General features: G+C 41.1%; 1 protein-coding gene across 1 annotated transcript in view; it reads right to left on the bottom strand.

The window, feature by feature from the left end:
- LOC138049522 (uncharacterized) overlaps positions 1–20000 on the bottom strand; it is a 63050-nt gene that overhangs the window by 7836 nt on the left and 35214 nt on the right. Inside the window, exons 19-23 of the mRNA XM_068895831.1 lie at positions 7475–7558; positions 4763–4849; positions 3021–3153; positions 1010–1084; positions 235–271 (exon numbers count right to left, since the gene is read on the bottom strand). Of these exons, the coding sequence (XP_068751932.1) occupies positions 235–271; positions 1010–1084; positions 3021–3153; positions 4763–4849; positions 7475–7558 (416 nt within the window). The remainder of the gene's footprint in view (positions 1–234; positions 272–1009; positions 1085–3020; positions 3154–4762; positions 4850–7474; positions 7559–20000) is intronic.

Genomic DNA, 20000 nt, shown 5'->3' with positions numbered 1-20000 from the left:
GGTTTTTGAGCAGAGCTAAAGGCCAGAGTGCCCTTGGACAAAAACTTCTCGCGGCAGGAGGCACAATAAAGAACCAACATATGACATTGCAGAGATCTTTCAAATTTTCCTCACATAATCTCATTATCGGAAAATCGAGTCTTTCGAACCTTTGAGTGTTTTAGATTTGCAAGGAAGGTCAAAAATTCGAAATTAAAAAAATAATAATAAGGTGCTTTTAAGAATGCTACTTACATTAGAACTTGAGCGCGTATCTGAAACGTTCCCCAACCTACGAAGAAGGAAGAGAGTAAATCAAACTCCATGAGCAGAGGTAGTTTAAGAGAGGAGCCAAAAGGGAGTACTCAGTTAAAATCTTAAATGGTTTGAACACAGGAGTCATATCAGAACTAAGTGAAAATACCATCGTCTGGGTGAGTGTGTGTAGTCCTGAAAGGGATTCTTTCCAGTGACAACCTGTGCAGAAGTCATTATAGAGTTTAGTGATTTGTGTTGTGTCAGTATATGGTATAAATACCCCAGGTCGTTGATTTGATTGGTCAACTAAAGCCGGTGACACAGGATTCAACATTTGTTGATCAACAAATGTTGTACATGAGTATGTCCTGATGCCATGTTGAATGTTTGATGGCAAATTGGCCCTTTTGGCCTCGTTCAAGGTTAAATATTCTTTTGAAGAGGGCCAAGTTGCAAGGAAACAAAAAAAAAAAAATACTAAAATGGCTGCCATTTTGGAATAAGCTGTATAGTTCAAAATTTGTTGAGGAACAAATATTGTACGATGTTGAGCCGTGTGTCTCCAGCTTAAGTTGTGATGTTATTGGTCGTCTGTCAGTTAGGCTGAGAAGACTGTAAATAGTGATTGGTGCGTTTTGAACTGTCTAGGGCGAATTAATATCTGTATACGAATTGGCATCTAGGCTTAACTGACAGCCGACTAGATCTCTCCAATAACACGGTTTTCAGAACCTAATGCCATGTAAAATCAAAGGATTTAGTCCCACGTTACCTGTGATATCCGAAGCCTGGATGACTTCTCCGGACACACTGTAAAACAACGGAGGTATCTGACTTTCAATATACTCTGCAAAGAAGAAGCAAATTACAAATCACAGACATGGAAAATTTACCTTTTATAAGAAAAAGAAGAAACATGAAGGAGGTACACTCAATCACAAAAAAAAATAAAGGGGTTCTTCGCGCTCCGCCTGCGGTGCCCGATTGATGTCGTTGAGGACATTAAAGGAAACCAACTTCTGTTTCTAAAAATAATTTTGTAAGCTTTACAAATCCCGACCAGGGCCATCCCCTCCTACTGTCACTTTATTTTCTCTTGGGCATAACAGGCACCTTTTAACCCCCAAAACCTTCTCTGCAAACATTTTCCAAGTGGCGTTCAGAGAGTGTTTTAATAGGTCACAACAATATTAGACAAACGCAAGTCTGCTTGCAAGCGATAGCTCGCGTGCTTTCTAGAGAGATTCGAAGCCCAGATCCGTTCACCATCTTAAAGAAATGAAGGGTAGGGTCTGGGACGAGTAAAAAACAGAGGGGAGTGGAGTAAGTCCTCCCGGATCTTCCCAAACTCGTCCAATACGGCGTCCAGATATAGCGGGATCTTGCGCTATCGCCTCCAATACGGTCAACGCAATAGATCCTGAAGTAAAAATATTTCATGGACAGTGAGCCACTGGAAGTGTGCCAATTTTAAAACCAATGTCACTGGTGGGCCTGTTAAAAAATGTACAAGTTCAAGAAAGGATTACGTTTTTTGGTTCAATTCCCACCCTGGTCAGAGTTTTTTCTCTGTCCTTGTGTGGACTTGTCTGTCCACTCTAATCAGTTAAGTCTGTTCAAATATAAGTGCTACACGCCCAAGGTTTGCAAAAACGTAATCCTTCCTTGTACTTGTACATGTTTATTGCCGTGACTTTAACATCTTCAGTTCCCACGGCCTGCTCCCGTCTGACCTTGTAGCTCAGTCGGTAGAGCAGCGGGGATCTAACCCGAAATTCGTGGGTTCAATTCCCACCAGAGTTTTTCTCTGTCCTTGTGTGGGCCCATCTCCATTAGTAGGGCTAACGCTCACGTGGTTCATATGGGGTAGAAACTTAGCACTTCATATTATACTCTAATCAGTTAAGTCTGTTAAAAAATGTATACACATAGCCTGGGTGCAACAAATATAGGCGGCTATCATAAAGAAGCAGATGACAAACATTGACCGGGGGAATAAAATGAAGAGATATTTTGTTTCTGATGTGACTCGGGGATACTTCCGATTACTAGTTCGGATGCTCTTCCACTGAGCTATAGCCCACTTCGGAATATACCATAATACTATTTCAGTGTCCCCCCGAATTTTGCATTATCATTCTTTTTGTTTTCTCTTGGGACCATTGTAGGTCCCAAGAGAAACTGGAAACAATGCTTATGCAAAAATTGGGGGGGGGGGGGGGGACACTGAAAGAGCATTATGGCATTTTCTGAAGTGGGCTATAGGAGACTCGTCGGAGCTGGTCCACCAAACTACGTTTAGAAGACAATTGTCCCGCTATACTAGTAGGACCGAAATTGTCGAATCAAGGAGCACTCGCATTTTTTCAAGTACTTCCGAGTCACTATTGAAAAAAATCTCTCTTTTAATATTGGATATTTTTGGCCAAAAACTTGAGCGATGAACGTAATGATATATGAAATGAATCATATATTGAACTGCGGAGGTGAAATCAAGTGAAGCTATGATCCTCGCAGTTATGAACACAATTTTAACAATTGCGTAGAGAAGCCTGAAAATTTCACGACTTCAACGGGGTTTGAACCCGTGACGTCGCGATGCCGGAACCGAGCTATGAAGCCACTGATGATGGGAGCTGGTCATTTGTGGGTTCATTGATTCATTAATCACGGGAACATTTGAACCCACAAATGACCAGCTCCGGATCCCATATCAGTGGCTTCGTAGCTCAGCTGGGTAGAGCGCCGCGCTGGCATCAGATATGGCAATGAGATTTACGAACCATCCATTTTGTCCAGCGTAATGTCAAACACATCTTTAACTGGTTCTGTTTGTTCTCCTGCATCACTTATTCCTGAATCGTTTCCACTCTCTCCTGGCTGTAAAGTCGCTTCTCCAGCTTTCTCTGTTTCATCCTGTCAAGATGAAACAAAATAAGCAAGCTTTTTGCACTGTTTACAGCCCACAAAGAGTAAGGTCTTTTCCGAATATTTGGTCTCACATGACAGTGACACCCTAGTCATCTTCGGGCTCTTCAAGGGCCTTTCCCATTGTTCCAGAAAACTTCAGGAAATTTTGGTTGGAAGTAAAATTTTGATTCAGATTGAATGGAATATTGGGACCAAATCTGTAGATGAATTGTGTAAGATGCACCGCTTGGACTAAAATGACCGAGTTGTATTTTCCCAGTGGCCCATGCTCGCAATAGGCAAGAGTGAACAGATTGGCCCGAAACTTATGTGAACGCGCGGTGGCTTGGGTCGAGTTTTTGTGCGAAATGTCCATTTATAAATAATTAGGATAGTACGCGCACTCTCGTTGGTCAATAGTCGTGTTGAGATGAGAGTATGAAAACACGGCTGTAACATCACAATAAATGTTTTTGGTTATGTGTTGTCAGACGCGCGTTTTGATTGGCTGGTAGAAAATGTGAGCGTGTATCAAGAAAGTCTGTTTCAATCAAAAAGTAAAAAAAAAACCCAAACATTCTGTGCACGCATAATGTTATTTATGTCGAGCCATGACGGTCAAGCATTGGTCCGTAAGCCTGGTTTGTGTCAAGTATCACCCCTGGAAATAGAGGGGGCGTTCCCTAGAGGATAAACGATATTTCTCTCGAGCAATTCGCCCTTCTTCCCTTGGCCCTCGTACCGTCGGTATCTCGCGAAAAAAACATTTTCCCGCTCCCCCATCCCCTGTCACCAGACATCGGATCAATTGCGTACATTTAGTAATGTGGGCGCGTCTTTTTCGCCCCACCTTTGCTGAACAATGGTAATCCTGTAGACCACAATTAAGTGTCCTGGATCAAATTAAACACGCCACATGTGTGGCCAAATTCATCCAATTAATGTGTTTAGCTTTATTGCGCATTCTTCAGCAAACTAGTGCGACTTCAAGCAGAGTTAGCGTTTCGTAGAGTCATGCCTCGATATAAAAGCATTTTCCTTCATTTGTCAAATTATTTTTTAGAAATATTTTATAAATGCAATAGAGGACTTTTTTCCGTGTTTCCATAGCCTCATCTAAACACTGGGGGGAGTTGGGAGAATTCTCGACAGTTACGCGTCTTGGGTTTGCATAACTGTCTCGAATTTTTTGCTTAAGAATATTAAAAGTCAACTTAAAACGGAATACATGATTTCGAGGCTTTGGGGAATAAAAATAAGGTTTTGTCTGAGTTTATTCCCTAGAGCCTCGAGATGATGCCTTTTGAAATATGTCGAAATTGGGCTATTAAGCGCATCAAATTGCGAAAAGTTCAAGCTGGAATTTTTTATAAATGGAATACGCCACTAGTCTTAGAGGCGTCTCAAAATAAACTTAAGTATCTCGCATGCTGCTATATATGTAGGCTTTACCCAAATACGTACCGTAATGATCATGCTTTTGAAATAGATTTAATAAACTTTGATAACACTACCAACGACGACTTCATCCCGTATCCTGCAAACCAAGTTTCAAGTATCCCGGCAAGATTTTACGGGTCAGTCTACTCTATTCCCTGTAGTCATGTTTACCAACCTGTTCACCAGGGATGGAAACTTTAAACTGCACTTGAATTTCACCTGATTCAACTTCCTGTAGTTTGAGCCACTGAGGTCCCCCTTTCTATTTCAACAACGAAAAAGAACAAATTATTACTGGAATCTTCAAGAAATCTCGAAACTGGCTAAGCGTTTTCGGCCATGTTTTTTGGAGTCGAATCAGGAAAACAACAGAACTTTTCCAGCACCTTCTCAAATCATTATGGAAATAACTTATTTCTGTCCTTTCTTAAAACATTTTCTCATCATTGTTACGACCACTTTAAAACTGCAATGAATTTAGATCGATAGTGTGTTTGCTTTGATCTTTGTTTCAAATGAAGCCCGCCGCACACTTGAGGAAAGAGCTGAGCAAACTGCCACGCGAGGCGGTTTGCTCAGCCGTTTCCTCACGTATGCGGGGAAATTGTGGTGAGAAATTCGCCTCACGAGGCCGTGAGGATAAAATCAAACATGTTTGATATTTTTTGCCTCGCGAGACAAATTCCTCAATGTGTGCGGCGATCGTTAGAATCGAGCTGAGCTTGGTTTAATCAAGCATCCAATAAAAATACATGGCATACTCACGTGACTCCAGCGGTTCAGGATGGTGTCGGAGGAAGAAATTCCGACGTCACTGAGGTCACGTGAGAATGCCATGTATTTTTATTGGATGCTTCATTGACCAAGCTCAACTCGATTCTCACGATGGCCGCACACAATGAGGAATTTGCCTGGCGAGGCGAAAAATATCAAACATGTTTGATTTTTTCCTCACGGCCTCGCGAGGCCAATTTCTCACCAAAAGTTCCCCGCACACGGTGAGAAAACGGTTGAGCAAACCGCCTCGCGAGGCAGTTTGCTCAGCTCTTTCCTCACCGTGTGCGGCGGGCTTCAAAATGAGGAGACCACTTTCATTAGTAGCGACGACCTTTACATTCTTTTGTATTTATGATAATTGGACCTACTGCCCTCATTTTGAAACAAATATTCTTTTGAAATTTGCTCGTTATAGCAAGGCTAGAAAGACCTATTAGCATTAAAACAGGAGAGTATTTTATTTGGCCGCCATTATAAAAGACATCTATACATATACATCTACGAAAGACGTATATTTGAAATGCAGATAGAAGAATTTTCATCATTGCAGTTATGAAGGTGACTCAATCAATAACGCAAAGAAAACCTTAAAAGTTCAGGATTGAATGAGATTTGAACCCATGAATTCAGCGATACCAATGCAATGCTCAAGCTCCTTTGTTTAGAAGGAATAGGCCAGTTTCGTATTCCCACGGTTAGAATGGATCTAGCATGAAATGGAGTTTAATGCGATGGGAAATAATTTGCATGTGAAAAGAATCCCCCACATTAGCCTCCATTTCATGCTCGATCCAAGCCAATACGAAACTGGCCTATTTAAATTATATCGAGTTGTGAAAGAAGTACATAACCCAGAAGCCTTAATCTGCGATGGAATGCGGTCATCAGTTTTCGATACTATATATTTTTAAAAACGCTACTGCTAGATTTTTGCTAGAAAAAAAGTGCCGATGTTGTATTCCTTGCACGATCCACGATTTTGCATTTAAGCAAGAGCAATCCCTCGTGCGGCTACCTGGTCGCAGACCAATCAGATGCGTTGTGGTCATCAGGCGCGATGTGATAGGTCATCATAGACCTCTTTACAGTTGTGTGCTTAGCTACCTGGCCTTTAAATGAAAGTGAGGCTGGTTTTTAACTTTTTATGATACAGACCTCTCTCCTTTTTATTTCTTAATGACGTTATTGTCATGCTAATAGGATATTTGCATGAGGACGCCATTTGACTACAAGCACCGAAATCATATCCTACAGGTTTAGCTTGTCTCATGCTAATTAGAGCTATTGTTATTTTTACCCCACGGGGAATACAAATTTTAAATAAGAAAAAAAAACACAAACTGAACTCTGGTGGTTGTAGTCAAACGACGCCATCGTAAAAATTGCCTATTATTTAGAATTTACCTAAGAAAAGCAGTGAGGTTTCTATCAAAACAAGGTCAACTCCAGCCTCACTTTCATTCATAGGCCAGGTAACTAAGCACACAACTGTAAAATGGACTTTCTGGTGAAACCCGTTTCTAAATTTAGATAATGGAGGCTTTAAGATCTACGACGGCGACGGTCGACGAAATCTTCAACTCAAAATATAAGTTGGCTCTATCATAAGTCTTTCGCGATTATTTAGTCTCGTTCACGTCCTACAATATGTGCGAAGTATCCTAAAAATAAATTGGTACGAGCGGGTTCAGAGTGAAAATAGAGAATGAAGGATTCTCTGTTGCATGCTTACGTTGCCGTCAAAACCTCAAATTTCGTGATTTCACGTCGTGGTTATGCAGATAACCGCAAACATACTTGCTAAAATCCGTGCTGCGCGTGCAGCACTATTATTTATGCTCTTTTAACCAATGATATTATTGTTTTGTGGGGTTGTCGTAGTCGTAGCCGTCGTCGTTTCTTAAACTCCCTAATACAGTAAAGTGCATGATGGGCCAAGGTCAAATGAGAGAGATCGACACTTCTGGGTTGTACTTCTGGTTGTGTTTAGTATTGTTATTTTTGCGTTGTATTGCATCGAAAGCCCAATAAAATGTTATTAGCTCGGTTAATTAGCATCATTCTTCCACACTGTCTACGCCACAGCCTTGCAAAGAAATATTTTGTTCACCTTAGAGGCCTCCTTTATTTCATCGACTGTGAGAGTAACAGTTCCCATGAAGTCATTCTGAAACACATCTTTGTCGAACACGTCCTAGAGCAAAGAAAAACACAGACGCAGTTTTTTGAAATTGATTCAGTTATCAATAATTTCTAAAGTTACTTATTAAATCCTGACACCTTAAGCTTCTTAGACTCAGTTCACGTATCCTACGAAAGACAAAGTCTGGGAACGAGACTGTTTGATGACGTATACTAGAGTGCTTGATTTTTTAAAGTACAATTTGAAATTGCAACAATTACTAAGATATACAAGCCTAGGGTGGTAAAACGAAGAGGAAAAAGAGAAGCCATCAGTTCAGATTTTAATTTTATTTCTTAAAAGTTATTCCATCGAAGCTATTGTCCACCCTTGCAGCAAATGCGGCCTAAACGGGCAATTATTCAAAAAGCAGAACTTACAAGATGAATTTTATCGTTTGCTTGTGGCATGGCAATCGACACAGATTCATTCCACACGGGTTTTAAAGTTTCATAAGCCACGTTGGTTTTGTATTTCTTCGCGTTGTTCACCCGTACCACACAGAAAGGATCGCTAAGACCTGCGGAAGACGAAAAAGAAATAAACACTGAATAAAAAGCACAATTTTATGGCCGTTTGCAAAGAAGCATCGATAAAATCCAAGGACACAATGATCATTTTGTCCAATCGCAACACACGCAGAATTAACCAATCAAAACTCCTTTGCTGGTGACCGGCGTTGAGTGCGAGAAAATTCCATGATTGGTTCTGATTGGTTGATAATCATTTAGCTTGGTGACGCAAACGAATGCGTGATAAGAGACATTACTTTTCAACACTTCACTGACAAAAGAAATCCACTTTACTTTGACCTTTATGGCTTTAAAATTACAAAATTGAAAAATAATGTTGTTTTTTAATGGATGTAGAGCGAGGTCGTTAACCCTTTTATCCCTGAGCCAACCCTCACTAAAGAATAAAAGGGTCTGGCATTGAAATGAGTAAAACCTGCAATTGCCAGTCTCACGAAGGGAAGGCTTAAAGCTGTAATAAACTGTGAAAAGAAGCATGCATGTATCATGGTTGTGCACAACAGCGAGGCATTCCCAATTCTTATGCTACGATATTATTATGTTTGCTAATGTTTATTAATTTTTTCTTCACACAGCAACAAAAAAGACCCGTCCTGCAGAAAAGAAAAATAGCAAGATGTTTGACTGACCATTGCTGTCCATAGCCACCATGTCTTTGCCCTGAAGGAGAGTGATTACCAAGACTCCAAGCTCTAGCGGAAAGCGAAAGAACAATGTCATTACATTGACTACTCCAGGAGTCGACAAACTTTGAACGTATAACATGCCATTTATCACTTTTAAACGCCTTTCCCACCTAATCTAGGCACCTTCGCTGATATGAATGTAAAAAGGGAAGACGACTACAGCTAGCTACAAGAACGTTACCTAAAAATATCATTTCCCGTTATTGCGGTACTTTATTTTTAGCGATTGCTCCAAGTCGTTCGAAATGGAATGTGTCCATCAACATCATCAGGAATAAAATTGATATGAACAGAATGGATGCCTGGACGGCCGGAAAATTGAAAATTTATTGTCAAGTGCTCGTGTCTTTCGCATGACGTCATATGTGTTCCTATCACGTCGTTATGGTGTTTATAAGGGGGCTTACGAAACGAGGACGACGACGGCTACGAGGACTTCATTTAAAAATACAAGTTCGCGTTATTCATATCACTGCAAAACTATTACATGACGTTTCGAGTTAAAAATGTGTAGTAACTGTCGAGGAATTAAACTTGTATGACTCGGTTGGAAGCGTAGAGAGAGGACTGAAAATTCATCGTCATGTGCTAACGTCCTCCACAGAACTTTGAATTTGGTCATTTCACGTCGTCATTTAGGAGATGACGGCAAAGAAATGTACCAAAATGTAAAACGCACGTGCAGAGCGTGCAGAGCCATTGTTTTTGCTCACTAAACCTATTGTTTCGTAGCGTCGTCGTTGCCGTCGGCGTCGTCGTTTCGTAAGCTCCCTTATGCAAGGACAACGACGGAGGCGGCTACGAGAACGTGATGAAACAACAGGTTTAATTTGCAAAAAGATTTTTATAGATTTCTTTGCCGTTCTCGTCTTGACGATGTGATCGAAATGACCAAATTTGAGGTAATTTTGAGGAAGACAGCACCTGACGATAAATTTTAATTTCTCTCTAAATATCCACACTGTTCTCTCTAATTTTAAGGACGGTTCCTACTATTGTTATTGCGCACACGTTCTGCGCATCTCGAGATACTCGGATTTCCTATAGGTTGTGCTTATTAAGACAGTGATGTTTTTGCGCCGCTCAAAACTATGCGGAAAAAGTAAACTTTAGCAAGTGCTCTTGGTATCCAAAAAGAAAATTGGGGGTAACCATGCATTTTTCAGAGGTAATTAACCTTCAATTTGGAAAAGAATGCCATACATTGCTTTGTATTTTAAAGCTTTTTACAAATATTGTTGATTAATTATCTTCGAAAAATGCGTGGTTACCCCCAATTTTCTTTTTTGGATTTAAAAAACACTTTTTAAGATCTGCTTTTCTCGCATATTCAGTAAACCGCGTAAAAATACCTTTGAATTAGTAGGCACCGTCCTTAATCTTGGAATGTGGACTCACACTTTCCATGCCGAGCGACCTGGAGTAATCGTAAAATTATTACAGTAACGGGAAATAATATTTTTAGACAGCGTTCTCGTAGCCGTCCTTGCTTAGGGTTAGGGTTAGGAGAAGTAATTTCGGCAGATGTTGGATGATGTTGGCAGCGATGTGTACTCCCATTATGGCAAGGATACGGCCCATAAGACTTTGCAAACTTAAAAATTCGGCTGCCATCTTGTTTTCAACATGTTAATGCGTTGCTGTCTCCATGGAGACCATATGTAATGCGCGTGCGTGGCCCCAACAATGTTGGACGAGCTGTGCAACGGATCCAACATTGTTGCGCTACTCTTCGGCGATTACGGAACAAAAGAAATGTTGGGAGTTGTTGGCTCAAAAGTTTGACCAGTTTCATTTCAAACGTCGCGCAACAATTCCTAACAACATGCAACAGGGTCTGCAAACTGTCGCAACATGTGACTCCCAACAATCATGTTGGGAGTTGTTGGCCAACAATGTTACGTCCGTTTACATGGAGCCTTAAGCTTAAGGCCCGTTTAAACGGTTTCAGCATTTGCTTCAACATGCATTCAACACGTTTGTTAAACCAAAGATTCGGTGCGTTTCAACAGGTTGTCCAACATTGTTGAAAGCGTAAAAAATGTCGAAAGCGTGCTGAATCAAGTTTAAATCGGTTTCAACTTTCATTCAACATCGATTCAACTTTTCTTTGGTCTCGGATATGTTGAATGAAGACGTTTGAACACTCTGTTCAACAATTGTAGAACACACGCATGCTCACATCAGGCTGAAAAACTCAATTTGGCGAAGTTTATCTGGACGAAAGAGTCTGGTTTCTAGTTGTTAGTTCTTTGCAATCAAGTTTCGCGGAAGTGTTGCTTCTTTTGTTAGCGCACTGTTGGAACCGTTTGAAAGGGCCTTTAAGCTACATCTCCCTATTATCTCTGCCATATACGCAAAAAATAATCAGTTTTAAAATTTACCGGAGAAGAAAGTCAGCCAAAAAGACCAGTATATTCTTGGACCCTGGCACGAGTATAAAGCAAATTACAAAGATACGTCTTAAATGAAGTCTCATTACGGAAGACATGCCAAGCAGTTTTTGCACTCTTTCACTATCATGTGGCTTTGCCATTTTCTCCTGCAGTCGGTTGCACAACATTTTTGATTACATACAACAGTTGGAATGAATTTTCACCCGCTTCTCTTGTACGAGTTCAGCTCTTTTTTTTTCTGTTGCTTTTGCCTCGCGTTTGACCCAGCCGTTTCCAGGTTGAACAGAAAGCCCTTCCTCACGAACGCAAAGGCAGGACGAAAAAAAGTCCGCATTCTGGGCCCAGAGAAAAACTGGCTTGAAAGCAATAAATAGGACTCCCACTAACTCGTCTCATTTTTCGTGAAGTAAGATTGCGGGAGATTTCGGCAAAAGTCTTTGTTCTTGCTAGAGCTATCACTGCACGTAGAAATGAACGCCCTTAATGTTAAATCTAGTATGACAAATTACCTTTAATTAACATCATTTCCTCTACTTGTCGTTTTATCTTCATGCTGCTCTTCATAGTGTGTTTCTTGGAGTGTTCCTATAGCCACGGCACCATTAATCAAATTAGTATGGAGACTGTAACAACTTTGCGGCTTAGTAAAATGTGGAACCCCTTTCGCTTCGAGCCGAAAGCAAGAATAAAAGAAAAAGGCGCGCCGCCATGGCTTCCCGCGGATATATCGATAGTAGGCTGTGCGCACGCGCGATTGGCATCAGGTGAATGCAAGGTAGGGTTTGCTGAAAAGTGAGGGGTTCAGATATCTCAAACGGAAATTTTTGCCGATGGTTTTCCATACGCTGTTCGTTCATTTGCACACAGTGTTCGGCTTGAAACAGAATAAATAAAACGAATCACTTACATTTATTTCATCAATATCTTCACCATCAGGCATTCCACCAGGGGACACTTCCTTTTCTAGATCAACAAAACCACACAAAATATTGATTATAAACGGGCTGAGATGAAATGTTTCTCAGGCGCAATTGCAAGGATGCAGCACTAAACTTTAACAACAAAGGTTACCGGTTCAAGGAATTTTCTGACCTCGAATTAGAGAATATATGCCGGGGTAGTTTCCAGTTCCACTGCATTTAATATACGAAAATTTGCGTTCTATGAAAGGAATTAATTAAGAAAAGTGACTCCGGGAGGGAGATTAAAAGCCTGACGTTTCAAGCGTTCGCCCTTCGACAGAGCACAACTAAGGGTATGTTCGAATGACCCTATTCTGGAATAAGAATGCGTGGAGTGATGATTTAAAACGGTATGTCTGGTGTTTTGAAGCAACAAGAATAATAAAGATATTTCTAAAATAGCATTTTAGCAGGTGTTTGACAATTTTTATGTGAATCTTCGTAAAAAGGAAGGATTTCTATCTTCTATTCCATGTACTCCTATTCCGGAATACGGTCAATCGAAGGCACCCTAACTACCACCGGTAGACCAAGCCTGGTTAGCTACGCTTGAGAACTGCAGCTTGTTTGGCTCTGACCACATGGGGTTCTTAAACCTGGTGTGTTTATTCATGCCATCTGTGTTTATTGGGCCTGATTAGCCCCTCAAGAAAAGGACGTATCCTTACCTCCTTGAACTGGTTACAGAGCTACCCAAATTGGTTCTAAAGATATATGTAAAGGTGGCATATGAATTTATGGTATATATGAATGTGCTTCTCTATCCACCCTTTACCTGATTTGGCTACAGTTTCCACGGGCCGAAAGACCGCTGACACTGTTAGCGCGCCTGCCTTCATGATAGTGTCCTCTGACTTCTTCTTTCCAAACACTTTGTACTTCAAGTCGATACTACGCTTAATGATTGCGGGCTCGTCCTGTTTAAGCGTTGAGAAACAAATATAAGAAATTTACTTGACGGATCAAAAAATAATTTTGTTTACAATATCGAGGGTCCCTTGAATATCTGATGGCCAATGAACAGGTCAAATATATTACCACTCAGTCAATTCTGGACAGCCCACAAACCACCAAGTAAAACCAACTCCTGATGAACCAACAACTTCTTGAAAGTCCTGAAAACGTTTCGGGCCCGAAAAGCCATTCGTGAAACTGCCAACCGCTTGTTTTGGAATCACATGTTTTCAAGGTAACAAAAAGAAAAATGGGTGTGAAGAAGTTTGGCGACTTAAGTCCTCTCCGTTCTTGAGATACAAAGAGAATTGTGACACACGAAAATGGCCCGTAAAATTTCGGGACTTTCGAAAAACGGGCCCCTGGGCCCAGTTGTTCGAAGAGTGGATAACGCTATCCACTGGATAACTCAATTGGTTTTGTTTTTGTCTATCCGCTGGATAGTGATTTATCCAGTGGGTAGTGTTATCGACCTTTTGAACAACCGAGGCCAGGACAATATAACCATGAGACGAAGTTGCTCGGGATAACCTTCGGTCGGTCTCGGTGAAATTTCGAGAACTTTGCGGCTGATCCTCGGAATAATGAGAAAAAGAACATTTTCTGCGTCACGCTGATTGTCTTCAAAATGTCGCACCTTTTTTCAGTGAACCAAAGGAAAAAACAAAACAATTTTCGTTTGATCGCCTGCATTTTCCGCGCCAGCGTCCTCTTCATGTTTTCATTTTATTGTCTACATCTGCTGTGATGGGCCAAAGTAGTTATTTTAGTTTTGAGTTTACGTCAATCAGTTGCTAAGGCCGGACCAAGGCTGGCTCAGGGTTGGCAGCAGGGTTAGTGCAGTGGCTGGAGCACTTTTCTACAGGTGACTAGATCTGATCAACTGGAAGTTGAATTGTATTCTTTAAAACTAGTAGAGAACTTGTGCTAAGCCATTTAACCTTGAGACTTTGGAAGTGATTAACATAAGGGCTTAAGTCACGAGACACTTCGTCAGAGCCATGGACGGAAAACAGTAGTGAACATTTCGCAAGCCAGGTCTCCAAATGTTTTTTTAAACTTATCCTCTATAATAGAGAAAAGATGCTCGGTAATATATATGTGGTAGTGTAAAGACAAGTTAAAAGGGAAAACAGTTCACTTCCGGTTGCCGTTCGTGACTGGAAAACGTCTCGTGCTTAAGCTCACTATTATCAGTTAGGACACGAACTATCTTTACTTCCGCTTTCGTACCAGACTCATTTGCAGGTTACAGGACCCCATAAAGTCATCTGACTGTCCTTGCCAATTGACGTCACGATCATACACAAGAAAAGATAATGTAGTCTGCAATGAAAAAACACAAATAAACAAACAAAACCGGATGTCATTCTGTCTTCTTCCAGTCCCTCTCTCGCTCCACTGGACAGAAAGAAGAGATAAACTGGAAACAAGGTCAGAGAGATCTTTCGCATTCTGACGGCTGGGCTGGAATTGGCGGAGCCTGGTATGTCGCACACAAAAAGGGAGAGGCTTTGCTCGTAAGAGGAAAGCACTTAGTTACTTAGAATTTTAAATAACCTGAAAGAAATAATCCCAAGGAAAAGTGACATGGTTAACTAAGGAGGGTAAAATCAGCGAAGAGTCGAAGTTGCATGCGATTGCTCCCACTCTGGTCACTGGAAAGATTCGCCTTCGGTTGCCCCGAATCCCGAATACTGGCGTCAATTCGACCACGCTTTGCAATAATCGGAGACCACCCCGCCTTCCAATCTTTTCATTCCCTGTGCGTTACAACTCAACGCTGAAAATACGAAACCTCCCCTCTTTGCACGTTTTTTTTAATAAATGGCCAAAGCTTATACCCTGTCAAGAGAAGATGAAATTTATTTTTAGATTGCGCTGCCCATGGTGCGATGGTTACTTTTATCTGTTGTTCCCATGATCGCGCGGTTTACTTTCACACCAACACTGACCAATAAGGTGCCGTCTTTGAAATAACCACGCAGTATCACTCGTAACTTATCATAGATTTCAAATCATTTTCTTCGGATTTGAGCCAAATAGCTCTCGTACTTCATATTCCCATAGTTTGGTTTATCAGATGAGTTTGCCTCTCTCAATCGTTTGTGGTGAGGACTCAATATCGGTCTAGCCGACTTCTGCTTACCTTAGTAAAATCTTTTACAGCGAATTCCACTACAGCTTCCCACACCGGATTAACAGATTCAGATACGTGCGGAGTGGTTCGCACCTTCAAAAAACAGAGTTTCAAGGTACAGTGAATAAACCAAGACGTTTTGTGGAATACAAGAATACTTCATAGACCTATTTCATAATGGCGGCCAAATAAAATGTTCTTCAAATATTCTTTTGTTAATGCTAATAAGCCTTCCTAACCTCGCTACGACCAGCAAATTTGAATAGAATTTCTGTTTCAAAATGAGGGCAGTAGGTCTAATTAACATAAAGACAAAAGAATGTAAAAGTGGTCTATTCTCTATTAGTATCACCCAACTAGTGGACTAATGCAAATCCTGCGTTTTGATTGGCTACGCTATCGAAAAGCGTGACGCTTTCTTTCTTTTTTATTCCGGCCAAATAAATATTTCTTCAACTTGCATTCGCTAACTTTATTATTGCCTTTTCTGTGCAACTAGTTGGGTGATAGTAAAACAATTAGACCCTTCGCCCTCAAGAGCCACGGGTCAATACCCCATTTATCTTCGCCTCATGGGCTATTGACCCGTAGCCCTTGCGGGCTTCGGGTCTAATTGTTAATTGTCTTCACTTGACCCTTGCAGTCCAGTCAGTTTTGTGGAAGGCAGTTTGGCCCGGTGGTTAGGGCGCTTGCCTTGAGATCCCGAGATCCCGGATTCAAGACTCACTCTGACAACTCGCTGAATATGATTCTGCTAGTCCAAGGTTCAACTTCTCGGCTGCACTTGTAAATAGCAAACTGGTTTGTTTTAAAAGTTGTTCTGTTCTGTTTCATTGGCTCTGAAAAGCCCCAATTAAGTGTGTATATCAAAGTTAATTATCAATAATTTCGCCACGAGTGCAGTAGAATATGAAATGGAAAAATCCCACAACGAGGCGCGTAGTTGAAATAGTTTTAATTTTTGTCCCACTGTCACGTTGTTGTTACCTTTTCTTTATTAGCAGCCACTATGCAGTAAGGATCACTATAACCATCATCATCCATTGCCATCAACTTTTCGCCGCTATGAACTACCACAAGGAGAAGACCAGACACTGCCATAAAACAAAAAGGGCGATAATCAGAGAGCATAATAAGTGAATACAAAGGAAACGGCAGTCAAACAGCTACAAAGGTTAGATTGAACATTCGTAAGTGTCAATAAAAACAGTTCTTCGTCTGCTTCGTATGTAAATGCAATATCAATACAATACAATAATAGGCGGGTTCATACTGGGCTCCGTGAAGGTCATAAGTGCGAAAGAAATTCAAGTCAACTTGAGACTTGCTTGCCTCCGAATGATCTGCTCAAGTACACATTCGATGGAGATAAAACTAGACTTGAGATCGTGCTTTCGCCTAATTCTCTAAAGATACCTCGCTTCTAAGGTTACAGAGTAAGGTACTTCAACTAAAGTAAACCCCGTTCACATTCAAAGTAGTTCTTGACGTAAGAACTACTTTAGTAGTATTCCCTAGTATGAACCCGCCTAATCTTTATTTAACGGGTTGACACATTACCATTTAGCAGTTATGTCATCATATCATATATCTTCTGTCATATATGCTTCTTTACCCTGGGATTTTAGAGTAGGTCAGAGCTTGGTGTAGTCAGTATCTATGAGGATTTACTCTCCCAACCATGATATACCCCAGAAGGCAGGCCAAAACACCGGCAACTTCATGCCCTACTCTTTGCGAATAGTGTGCCGGTTCTTTTACGTCCCACAGGGTTGTGAACACTGAAGGGCTGTGAGACGGGGCCCACAGTTTATCGTCCTTGACCGAGAAGATTGGAGAGTCAAGCCATTTGCAGATGTCATTACAAAGGCAGCACTTTCTCCTCCGTTATTTAAAGGCCCTGAGTGTTTGTCCAGCCGGAGTTTTTTATTCCGCGACCTCCCACACAGTAGTCCGATGCTTATCCAACTGAGCTTTCTAATATGTGGCCCTCGAAAAGCACCACGGTCAGATATAATTAGCTATGGGTCGATTTTGACGAGAGAAGAAAATTGGACCTCCCACAGGAAAAACCTCCGACCGTCAGGTTGAGATCGACTACAACTCAGCCTACATACAATCGCACACATAGGAGGCATGGTTCATGACCAATGTGCCTGCCTGACTCCCAAAGAAGTAAGCATTCATAGAGGATAAATTTAAAATGGGTAAATTCGTTTTGAATAATAAAATAACAAGAAAAAGGAAAGCTAAAGAAAAATTTCTTTAAAACATTTCGATTCGAGTTCTCTCAGTTTTCATGACGATCCACCCGGGACACGTTGTTGGAAGGCGAACAATATAAAAGCCGCCTGATGCTCATAGTTTTCTTATTTCCCCGTTTCCTCCCTTTACGTAGAGATCCTCAGACTGAAGGGAAACCAGAATTGAAAAAAAGGTACGTAACTACCTCGTCACCGTCAATTAACAAACTTGAATAGCAGAGTTCACTAGTTTACCTGGACTTTCTTCGGTAGGCTTCACGTATGTTTCAAGGAACTCTTGTTCATCTGTTCGACTGCTGATTACGTAGGGTTTTGAATGTGTGTATTCCAGTGTAACTTCAAGTTTAGATCCCTGATTCCCTCCTTACTGAGTGTTGTTTCGCTAAATGATAAAAAGAAAAGGGTGATTAATCAAAATATATATCTCCAAATAATCGAGTTCCTGTGTTTTTTCAGTTTAATGAACTGCCCGGGAGCGGTCCAAAAATTCGGGTTATGAGCGTTTTCAAATGACGTCACAGAAGCCATGTTGGTGTTCCAACTGACAAAGAAATGGCGGCCATGATGGTGTACCAAATTAATCCTCCGGGAATTGACCTCTATTTTTAAGCAAATACTTTCTTTTGTTTCAGTAATCCAATATGGCTGCTGGTCACGTGAGTGAAAACGCTCTAAAAGCATGAGAAATGGTATGAACGTTGAGTTTCTCCTGGGACTTACAATTGTCCCAACTGGAAAACAGACACAATGCTTATTCTAAATTTGGGGAGGGGGGGGACAAACAAAGAGTATTAAGGGTATTTTCCGCTCTGGCCAATAATAACGCCAAGCATTGCAGCAGCGCGGGAAATCGCTTTGCAAAATTATTAAGTATTATACATTGCTCTTAAATAAATATTGACTTAATCTTGGACTTTGCTCAAATATTGACGTTACACTTTTTTCTTCTTCTCTAGTCCAAGGCTTCCCAAAAACATCTTGTACTTCGCAATGGTATACTTAGTCCCAAAAGTTCTCTTTCCACGAACTTCCACATTTAACTGTCAAACAAAAATATAATGAATGATAATATCGCAGAGAACAATCAATCCGGTAATAAGCCACTTCGGAAAATACCATACACTCTTTGTTTGCTCCCCCCCCCCCCCAAATTTTGCATAAGCCTTGTTTCCAGTTTCTCTTGGGACTTACAATGGTCCCTAGAGAAAACAAAGACAATGCTTACGCAAAATTTGGGGGGACAAACAAAGAGTATTATGGTATTATCCGAAGTGGTCTATTAATCGCTAACTGTCATTTTCTGATGTGATTTGTTTTCGCATACATCGAATGACACAACCAGCAGTTTTAATTGAGTGTCGTGACACCAACACTCGCCAATCACAAAAAGCACAGATATTTAACGTGTCAATCAAAATTTAAAGGCCCACATTCGCCCAAAAGTCGTTGCGCACGGTGACTGAATTTTGTGTAACACGAAATTATTCAAATAGCTGACATATTGTTTCCCAAGTGGTTCACCCGAGTGCATTCAGCCAATCAGACCACGCAGTTGGACAAACGGTTATTTGACAACAAAAAGAAACGACCGCAATGAGTTTTGGGCGAATGTGGGCCTTTAAAGTGCAGCCGGCGCTTTGCGCGGGCAAATGCAAAACGCGAGCAAGTCAGGGAGTGTTTACCGTTTAAGAATAGCGGACGGTTTCCGTGTTTCCATAGCCTCATCTTAACATTTGGGGGAGTTGGGAGAATTCTCGACAGTTATGCAAACCCGAGACGCAGTCGAGGGTTTGCATAACTGACTATCTCGAATTCTCCCAACTCCCCGTCGTGTTTAGATGAGGCTATAAAAACACGGAAAAAAGTTCTGTATTGCGTTTATAAAATATTTCTCAAAGATGAAGGAAAATGCTGGGTTTTTTTTAAATTCTTGATTGCAACAGATTTTCTCGATATAAGCTCATATTTCCTACAGACAATCAAACACGCGTCTGACAACATAACCAAATCAAAATGTGATGTCACAGCCGTGTTTCCATACTCTCATCTAACACAGCTATTGACCAATGAGAGTGCGCTAACTATCCTAATTATTTTATAATTGTCAACAAAACCGACATTTCGGGTGGCACTTCAAATGGTACAGCTCATTCCACCGGAAATTTCCGAAAAAGACGGAAATCCTCAGACGTATTCCTCTTTTCCCGTTTTCACCCACAAATGACGGCGAAAAATCCTGTTATACCATTTGTAAACTCCCACTCCGACTCGGTTCACCTTGGCCTTTTTTCCCGCCTTTCGTCCTTGCATACGGTGGCGAGAGCTACTGAAATTTAAATGACCAATCAGAATTCAGCGAGCGGGGAAAAACTCGTGCTATCCCAAATTAAAGGTCCAGAAAATCCTTTTAAAAATTTCCTCCGTGGAACTTTTTTGTCACAAACTTTGGCGTCAAAATTGGTGTTGCCAGCGATCGGCGACTCGAAACGTCAGCGGTTGTGCTTTGGCTGTTATTTGAG

The sequence above is a fragment of the Montipora capricornis genome, chromosome 5, assembly GCF_036669925.1.
Source record: "Montipora capricornis isolate CH-2021 chromosome 5, ASM3666992v2, whole genome shotgun sequence".
In the NCBI taxonomy this organism is placed as follows: Eukaryota; Metazoa; Cnidaria; class Anthozoa; order Scleractinia; family Acroporidae; genus Montipora; species Montipora capricornis.
The sequence above is the reverse complement of the archived record's forward strand: the minus strand, read 5'-3'. Positions and strand labels throughout refer to the sequence as shown.